The following is a 9,810-nucleotide window of genomic DNA, read 5'->3' as shown; positions in this document are numbered from 1 at the left end:
GAGAGGGGTACAAAATTCCGTTTGTACGCAAACCTCCTCTAGTGACAACTCCCATAGACCTCTCTCCCAGGTACCGAGAGGAGTCAAAGAGACAAGCCCTAAACCAAGAAGTGTCTCTGTTGCTAGAGAAGGGAGCGGTGGTGAAAGTCTCGGACCTTCAATCACCGGGGTTTTACAACCGTCTCTTCCTAGTCCCAAAGAAGACAGGAGGTTGGAGACCTGTGCTAGACGTCAGTGCGCTCAACGTTTTTGTTACGAAAACAAAGTTCACTATGGAGACCACGAAGTCAGTCTTGGCAGCGGTCAGAAAGGGAGACTGGATGGTCTCTCTTGACCTACGAGATGCGTACTTCCACATTCCTATACACCCAGATTCCCAACCGTTTCTGAGGTTTGTTTTCAGGAATGTGGTATACCAGTTTCGGGCCCTGTGCTTTGGCCTCAGTCCTGCTCCTCTCGTGTTTACGAGGCTCATGAGGAATGTGGCAAAATTCCTCCATTTATCGGGAATCCGAGCCTCCCTGTACTTGGACGACTGGCTTCTCAGGGCTTCGTCCAGTCATCGCTGTCTGCAGGATCTTCATTGGACGTTGGATCTGACCAAGGAATTGGGACTTTTGGTCAACCTAGAAAAGTCCCAGCTGATTCCATCCCAAACTATTCTATATTTAGGGATGGAGATTCGCAGTCCAGTTTTTCGGGCTTTTCCGTCTGCCACCCGAATAGAACAAGCCCTGCTCAAAGTCCAACTAATGCTGAAGAGAGAACGGTGTTCAGTCAGGAATTGGATGAGTCTCGTAGGGACTCTATCATCCCTGGAGCAGTTTGTCTCGCTAGGAAGACTACACCTTCGGCCTCTCCAGTTCCATCTAGCTTTTCACTGGAACAAGGACAAGACGTTAGAGACGGTATCAATCCCGGTCTCCGAACCAGTAAAGGCATGCCTGAAATGGTGGAACAACAATATCAGTCTGAGAGAGGGACTATCCCTAGCAGTTCAGAACCCAAACCACGTGTTGTTCTCAGACGCGTCGGATTTGGGTTGGGGTGCGACCCTGGACGGTCGGGAATGTGTGAAGATGTCTTTGATTTAGTTAGCAATAACTTCTTAATTAGTCTAGTATCTTACCTCTTCCTTTAGTTTTATATTAATTGGATTTCTCTCAGGAGTTTACATAAGCAAAGTTTCGTGGGTGAGGGATACGAATGCTGGTTTCTTTCTTTACTAGACATAAAAAGGGGTTTGAACAGGCACTTACAAGCAGTCAAAAACAAAAGCGTGGTTTCTACATTAACACTTAGTGATGAACTCAGACGTCTTGACACTGGCTGGAGAATTTGGTGAATCCTGGTTTAGTTAGGCCTAAACGTCATCTATAGGCCTACTGTCGTCGCTGAAGTATAAGCCTTCGTCAGGTGTTGGGAAGGCTGGCGCGAAGTTCTAGACACGCCTTGGTCACTCGGGGACGTCACGCCTCTCGGTCGCTCTGGGACGTCTCGCCAAACGCACTCACAGACACTCAGGTGCGGGCGTAGTAACTTTGTTCGTCGTCCTTCGTTCTCAGGGGTAATTGTTCCCCTGTAATTTCGCGGCTGCTTTAGTATTCTACGTAATCGCCGTCCCTCAATTTGGTATAGGCAGCCGCCATGTGTTGTCGTCAAGGAGACCCGGCAGGTTAAGTAGGTCGTTAGACCTATTATACAGAGTGACTACTAGGAAGAGAGCGAGATGCCGTCTTCTCGTTGCTTATATATGGTCGTCCTGGGCGTGTCAAGCTATCCTTAATCACGTGACTTTTTCCCGGCTTCCACGTCTCATTCGTCTATGTTCCGTTCGACATTCAAGAACGGATCCTGTCGTTTGGGGGGGTTGTTTACGGGAAAGAACCCTGGAGTCAGCGAAATTAGTTGAAAACATCCTACCTAACTCCCGTTCACTCTCCTGTCTCTCCACAACTCTTTCTATATCTTTACAATTACTACTAACTGCATTTGTCTCCCCATTTCTTATTAATTAACAAAACCCACAAATAAAGACATCAATAACATACACAAACCTTCTGCATATGAAACTTACTCAAAAATAAGCATCTGTCTGACACCACTCGGCCAGCTACTAGGATTCTTATAGAATCCTCACATACAACAAAACAACAAACCTATTCTTTAGGTTTCCCAGTAATAACTAGTAGCAACTCATTAATCCTTTCCAATTTTCTGAAAACCAAATACTTCACCACATTATACGTTACCACAGTAACAAGTACAATCAAAAACACATTACACATAGTCAGAAATGGTGCAACATCTTTCTTGTAAAACAGAACATAATCATTATCAAGTGGCATTGCCACATTTTCTACCACTGTTAATTTGTCTAGCTGAAAATGATTAATCTTGTTCTCGTAACTCTTTGCAATGGAAGATTGATTTAACTCATAATGCAAAAACACACTTGGTACATAATAGAGATAATCATTTATCACTACTGAGCAAGAATCTGCAAATGACTTCAAGTTTCCTAACTGAAATGTTTGAGTCTTCCCATCACAAGTAACTTCTGCATTTTTAGTATTTTGTACATAAACAAAAATCTCATTACCTAAACGTAATGCCCTGTATGGCAAAGCAAAAGTTTCAAATTTACACTCTCTCATCAACTCATAATTCTCAAAGAAAATACCTTGGATACACGGAAAATTGCTCATAGGTTGTTTAATTTGCACAAAATTGCACATGGATTGACTTTCACTTATCAACACACACTGTTCTAAATCACCTTCTTCTAAAATAATCATCAACAACTTGTTCTTATCCAATGCTAGACGAACCTTCGGATGGTTCCAAATTATTGTTGCATTTCCTATCTTAACTGGGAAAGGATGTATTGTATATAGGTCAAACAAATTCATACCCTTGAAGGGGATCAATACCAACAAATACCCTTTTGTTACTTTCACAGTTGACATTGTGTAATACCAAAATATATCTTCTAGCAAAGGCTTGGAATGGCTATTTACCATACACCAATCGATAATTTCTTTCAAAGTTTTTGGAGAAATGATAGCAGGGCTGAGTATTCCCTTTTGTGCATTTATTAGTCCGTTCACAGATTCCTTGTGATCACCAATCTCGATTTCTACTTCATGAATCAACTTAAACACTTGTTCTAGGTCACCTATTTTATCAGAAACATTCACGTTAACTTGATTAATAAATTCCACCATCTTTTTTATGTTCTCTACATTCTTATTATTATTTTCTATTAGAGTACTTATAAGATTACCCTTCTGATTAGCCCATTTCTCGATTAGTTCTACACGATCAGTCAAACCTCTTACATCGTTTTCTGTAGCCACTCCAAACAAAGCACTAAAGGCACTTCCTACAAAAGGTAACAAAGATCTCTTGTTTCTTTGAGGCCTGACAATGTCTTCAATTTTACCCTGTAAATTTCTTAATACTTCTACAAAGGCAGAATCACTATGGGTTAGTATGCACTTCCGTAGTTCTTTATCTAACTGGTTCAAATGTTCTTCCCTTTCTAATATTGAATTGACATTAATTTTTACTACAGCAAAATCTGTTAACAGTTCACCTTTTCCATGATTTTGTATCAAGGCCCCACTTTTAATGTCTATTTCGCAAGTGATACCGACCACCAGGGGTAGGATCAGAAGGAAGTTTTTCCACCACTTCCTGTAGAAGTTGAGAGGACCATGGATTAGTTTTTACAACCTTCATATGATTCCAATGGGCATACCTTACATCTAAATTCTGTTCATGTATCAGCTTAAATTTATTATTCCTTTCCCTTTCTAACACTCTATAAGGACCTTCAAATTTGGGAGATACCTTTTCATTTGGTCCTTCCTTTACATGTACCTTTATATATACTTGTGAGCCTATCTTCAGGTCAGTCATGGAACTAGTTGTGTCATAGTATTTCTTATTTACCTGTTGGCCCTTTTCTAAAGATTGTCTGGTTTGTCTTATTATTTGAAAGGTTCTTTGCAGTTTCCAAGCTATATAGTCCTGGTAATCATATGTGTGCCTAGGAGGTTTTGCGTCATCTAACAATGAGTTTGGCAGTCTTTTCTGATAACCATAAAGCAAAAAGTGTGGGGTTTCTCCTACTGTCTCATTTACTGTGTTATTCAAAGTAAACTGAACGTCCTCTAGCGCTAGGTCCCAATCTTCTGTAGTTGGACTAATGATAGTTCGCAGTACATCCAGTATCTTCTTATTGGCCCTTTCCACTGTCCCATTTGAACTCGGCTTATAAGGGGTTATCTCGCATTTCTTTATCTCAAAAAAATTCACAAAGCTTTTTCATTACCTCACTGGTGAATTCGGGTGCATTGTCCGACAAAAGTACCTCCGGACACGAATGTCTTGTGAGTATTCTGGTCTTTAAAGCTTCTGCAACAGAAACTGCAGTTCTATCTCTGACTGGGACAATTTCTAAATACCGAGTCAAATAATCAATGAATACCAGTATATATTTATTTCCTCTCAAAGTTTTTGGAAAGGGTCCTATATGATCCATCTGAACTACCTCAAAAGGGTTTAAATTACTAGGATATTTTTCTAAAGGAGCTCTGACATTTACATGACCTTTATGCCTATTACAAGTTTGACATTCATTTACAAATTGCTTTGCTTCTTCGCTGCACTTAGGCCAAAAATAATTTCTATTTATTGTTCTCAGAGTCTTTTTGATTCCTGGATGTCCTGCCAACTTGTGGGTATGTGTTAGAGTTAATACTTCTTTAGTCAGGGTGTCAGGCACATATAGTCTAGAGCAAGCACTCCTATCCTTAGCCTTCTTATATAATATCCCATTTATTAATTCAAAATCTGACCTAGAGGTTTCATCTTGTAGCAAATCTCCTATTATTTTCCTGATACCTTCTTGTTTCTCTTGTTCGATTTTAACTCTCTCCAAATCTAAGTCTACGACCTGACAGCTGAAACAAAAAGTGTTAGTTGTGATAATTCTTTCAGTATCCTCTTGTGCTCTAGATAATCCATCTGCTAAAGTATTAAACTTACCTGGAATGTATCTAAATTCTGGAGCAAACTCTAGCACACTAATAAACCATCGATTAAACTTTAAGTTATTAGTGAAAGCTCTTTTCTTAAATAGGTCACAGATGGGTTTATGGTCAGTAAGTACATTTACTTTGTGTCCTAACAAAATGTGCCGAAACTTTCTCAGTGCCCAATGAATGGCTAAACATTCCTTTTCTGTGGTATTGTAATTTCGTTCGGCCGCATTCAGGACTCTACTTGCATAATATACTACCCTCATTCGGGTTTTTGCCTTCTGTAACAAAACTGCTCCAATTCCTGTATTTGAAGCATCACATGCTAAGTAAAATTGCTTGCTAAAGTCTGGATACACTAAGATAGGATCTTGGATTAATTTCTCCTTCAACTTTTGAAAAGCCTCCTCTTGCTCTGCTTTCCATTCAAACTCTACATCCTTCTTAGTTAATTCTGTCAATGGTTTAGCTATAGTAGCAAAATTTTTGACAAATGGTCTATAGTATCCTATCATCCCTAAAAATCTTCTTACACCTTTCAAATTTTGTGGAGCAGGATATTCCACAATCGCCTTTATTTTTCCTTCCTGCATGCGCAATCCATCAGCACTGATCACATGTCCTAAATATTCTAATGATTTCCTCAAGAATTGACATTTCTTAACCTTTATCTTTAATCCTGCCAGTCTTAGTCGTTCTAAAACGATTTCTATGGTTCCGAAATGGCTCTCTATATCTTTGCTAAATATAATGACATCATCTAAATAGACTGACACATTCTCTATGTCTCCTAAGATCTGTAACATTAACCTTACAAAAGTCAATGGAGCTGATGTTAACCCAAATGGCATTACCTGAAATTCTAAGTGTTCTTTATGTGTGCTGAAGGCAGTTAATGGCTTTGATTCTTCGTCTAAAGGTACTTGCCAATATCCACTTAGTAGATCTAAGGACGAGAAGATCTTTGCTCCTCCTAACTGAGCCAAAACATCATTTATTACAGGCATGGGCATCCTATCAGGAACTGTGTTCGCATTCAACTTGCGATAATCAATCACTAATCTGTAACTTCCATCTTTCTTTGGAATCAACAACATGGGAGAATTATAAGGTGATTTAGAGGGTATGACCACTCCTTCTTCTTTCATTTCTTCTATCATTTTATCTACTATTGGACGTTGGCTGATAGGTAATTTATAATTAGGTATGAAAAAGGGTTTAGCTCCATCATCTAGGATTATCTTATGTCTTAACACCTCAGTCCTACCTAACCTATCACCTGTAATTGCTATGCCCGGCCTATATTTATTTAAGGTTTCTATTAACCTTTTACGGTACTCAGGAAAATCGGTGTTATCTATCTCCCTATCTATTCCTGCATCAATGTTTCCTCCTCTAACGGAATCATTTTGTGTGTAACTTCTATTCCTGTACAAAATTCTGTACCCGCTAACAAATGGAGTCTTTTATCAGAATAATTCATGACATAAGTAGTACAGGCTAATCCCTCCATCTGAACTAATGAGTTATCCATTCTGACATATTCTGGTAATCCTTCTGGGGTCAAGATTACATCATTATTAGTGTGTAGGCGGGTTATCAAATATACTCTAGTAAGAGTATTGGGCAGTAGTACTACATCTCTAGCTAGCCTAAATCTTATTTTGTTTGCATCTGCTGTGCTGATCAGACTTATCTCCCCAGTTTGTACTTGAGTACAAAAACATGAATCTTCATCTCCTCCTTTTTGAGATTCTGTTTCTCTTAAGTGTCTTAATTCTTGTGAATTCAATGTGCCTAGCAGCAAAACTTCTTGGAATTCCCTTTTATCTATTCTCTCAGATTCTCTGTCGACATTTTTCTCCTTAGTATGTGTGCTGCCTTTACAAGAAGTAATTTCCCCCTTTCTGGGTGCAATTGCTAAATTCTCTTCTTTCTCCCTTTCTTCTGATTTTACTTTGATTTCCCTTTCTCTTTCTGAACCGGAGTGTGTTTCAACTATCGAAGCGGTCCCCTGCAAATTGGCCAAATTTGTAGTGGACTTGTCATCAACAAGTTGGAAACAGACTTCCTGATTATTTCCCTTTAGAACTAATCTTCTGTCTTGACAATCAAAAACTATGCCAAAATCTTGCATTGTTGCAAAAGAAATCAAAGCTCGAGCGGGAAATGCTACTTCTTGCAAAACCAAAAATGGCACTTGACACTTCTTCTCTAGCAATTCAATGTTTAAATCTATGGCTCCTACATTGTTAAGCTGATTGCCAGTTATCCCCTGAATTAATGTATCCTCACTCCTAATTGCAGAAATAGGTATATTCAAATAATCAGTTAAGGTATGGAGCCCTATGAGATTTACAGTACTTCCTGAATCTAACAAACTAAGACATTCTTTACCTTCTATCTTGATATTTGTCTTGGGTAATGATTGCTGTCGGAAGGATAAATATGTTGCTGGCAACGTGGATGTACCTCCGCTACCTGCAACATCCTTCCATTCTTTGGTTTCCCTATTTCCTGGACTCCTATCCTGCTCTTCTAGTCACTTTCTGTTACCTTGTTTTTCTTCGGAGTAATTAGTAGGGTTTGAGTTATCCCTTGCCTGTACCTGAGGAGTATTTTCGGAGGGTTTATTATGTTTCTTACCTTGGTACCAACATTCTTGGTCTGTGTGACCTCCTCTTTGACAATACTGGCAATACCTATTCTTTGGTCTAGCTCCCTTATGATGATAATTCCCTCTAGATTTATATGTTTCATTATAATTTCCTCTTCTTTCTTCATTTGACTTGCCAGGGGGCTGGTTATTTTGATAATCTTTAGGGTAATGTTTATTCCTACCGGTCTCGTTTTTCTGTATAATTTCTTGACATTCGTTCGGTGTTTTTGTGGTTTTCTGGGCAGGATCTAACTTTAGGTCTTCCAACAAGGCCGCATACATCTTACTGTAGGCCACAAGATTTAGAACTTCATCTATATCTACCAGGTTCTTATTATCCTTACTAAACTTGGTTCCGTCTCCTACCGTGATTGTGGGCAATGACAAAAAGTCTTCCCTAACTGCTCTTAAATGATTCAGAACCTGGGTATACAGACTAGGCATGGAATCACCTTCAAATTTAGCCGAGTTAAACCTATACAAGTTCAACAACCGATCGGTCTCCTTGGCCGATCGCCACAATAGTCTGCATTCCTCCTTGAACTCGTTGAAAGTGGTAATTTTTTCAAAGGCCTTACCGTTTAATGTAGGGTGAGCATCCCCTACGTCTACGTTGACTAACATCATTGCCTGTTTAATTTTTGCAACATCGTCAGTTATTTTAAAACTAGCGATCCTATTCTCTGTGTCCGCTAACCACTTATCTACACTGTATTTCTCTAACCTTTGTTTGTCGGGATTATCCCTACTTACATTTCCACAAAACCGTGTGGTTTGTGTGATCAGCCCAGCGGAATTCATATCGGCAATATTTGCTCTTACCGGACTCGAACTTCGGTTTCTAGTCAGATTTTGACGTCTTCCTACACTAGCACTTCGCGACCGTCTGTCTGCAGTTAATCTCAAGTCGTATTGATATTGTGTAAGTCTTTGGAAAATATTGTCCAGACTCATATCACAAAAAAAAGGAAAAATTAAAACACCAAAATTTTCTTACGAGAGACAAATGCCCTAACTTCCTATTCTATAGAGAGACAGTACTTATACAAAACAAGAGAGTGAACGAAAACATGCAAACTACTCACATATCCATTGGTTCACGACTCCTTTGGTTTCCCTCTGTTTTTCTTGAAATTGTTTTGTATTTCTTCGACACATAAAAGGGGGTTTCAGCACTTTCCTGAAATAAAGCCAGTGTTAGTTCAAACTTAATACAACACGGCACAGTATCCCTTAACGATGCCACCATTTGTGAAGATGTCTTTGATTTAGTTAGCAATAACTTCTTAATTAGTCTAGTATCTTACCTCTTCCTTTAGTTTTATATTAATTGGATTTCTCTCAGGAGTTTACATAAGCAAAGTTTCGTGGGTGAGGGATACGAATGCTGGTTTCTTTCTTTACTAGACATAAAAAGGGGTTTGAACAGGCACTTACAAGCAGTCAAAAACAAAAGCGTGGTTTCTACATTAACACTTAGTGATGAACTCAGACGTCTTGACACTGGCTGGAGAATTTGGTGAATCCTGGTTTAGTTAGGCCTAAACGTCATCTATAGGCCTACTGTCGTCGCTGAAGTATAAGCCTTCGTCAGGTGTTGGGAAGGCTGGCGCGAAGTTCTAGACACGCCTTGGTCACTCGGGGACGTCACGCCTCTCGGTCGCTCTGGGACGTCTCGCCAAACGCACTCACAGACACTCAGGTGCGGGCGTAGTAACTTTGTTCGTCGTCCTTCGTTCTCAGGGGTAATTGTTCCCCTGTAATTTCGCGGCTGCTTTAGTATTCTACGTAATCGCCGTCCCTCAATTTGGTATAGGCAGCCGCCATGTGTTGTCGTCAAGGAGACCCGGCAGGTTAAGTAGGTCGTTAGACCTATTATACAGAGTGACTACTAGGAAGAGAGCGAGATGCCGTCTTCTCGTTGCTTATATATGGTCGTCCTGGGCGTGTCAAGCTATCCTTAATCACGTGACTTTTTCCCGGCTTCCACGTCTCATTCGTCTATGTTCCGTTCGACATTCAAGAACGGATCCTGTCGTTTGGGGGGGTTGTTTACGGGAAAGAACCCTGGAGTCAGCGAAATTAGTTGAAAACATCCTACCT

At 39.9% G+C, this 9,810-nt stretch overlaps 1 protein-coding gene across 1 annotated transcript; it reads right to left on the bottom strand.

The window, feature by feature from the left end:
* Nucleotides 1–1,696: 1,696 nt before the first annotated feature.
* On the bottom strand, nucleotides 1,697–9,541 carry LOC137631604 (uncharacterized). The gene is made up of 3 exons (XM_068363471.1): nucleotides 9,145–9,541; nucleotides 8,793–8,887; nucleotides 1,697–3,699 (listed from the first exon to the last, which is right to left on the bottom strand). Exons 2-3 carry the CDS (start codon nucleotides 8,798–8,800, stop codon nucleotides 2,160–2,162), a joined length of 1,548 nt encoding a protein of 515 aa, XP_068219572.1. The 5' UTR covers nucleotides 8,801–8,887; nucleotides 9,145–9,541; the 3' UTR covers nucleotides 1,697–2,159.
* Nucleotides 9,542–9,810: the final 269 nt, after the last annotated feature.

This window comes from Palaemon carinicauda, chromosome 40 (genome assembly GCF_036898095.1).
Source record: "Palaemon carinicauda isolate YSFRI2023 chromosome 40, ASM3689809v2, whole genome shotgun sequence".
Taxonomy (NCBI): domain Eukaryota; kingdom Metazoa; phylum Arthropoda; class Malacostraca; order Decapoda; family Palaemonidae; genus Palaemon; species Palaemon carinicauda.
The sequence above is the reverse complement of the archived record's forward strand: the minus strand, read 5'-3'. Positions and strand labels throughout refer to the sequence as shown.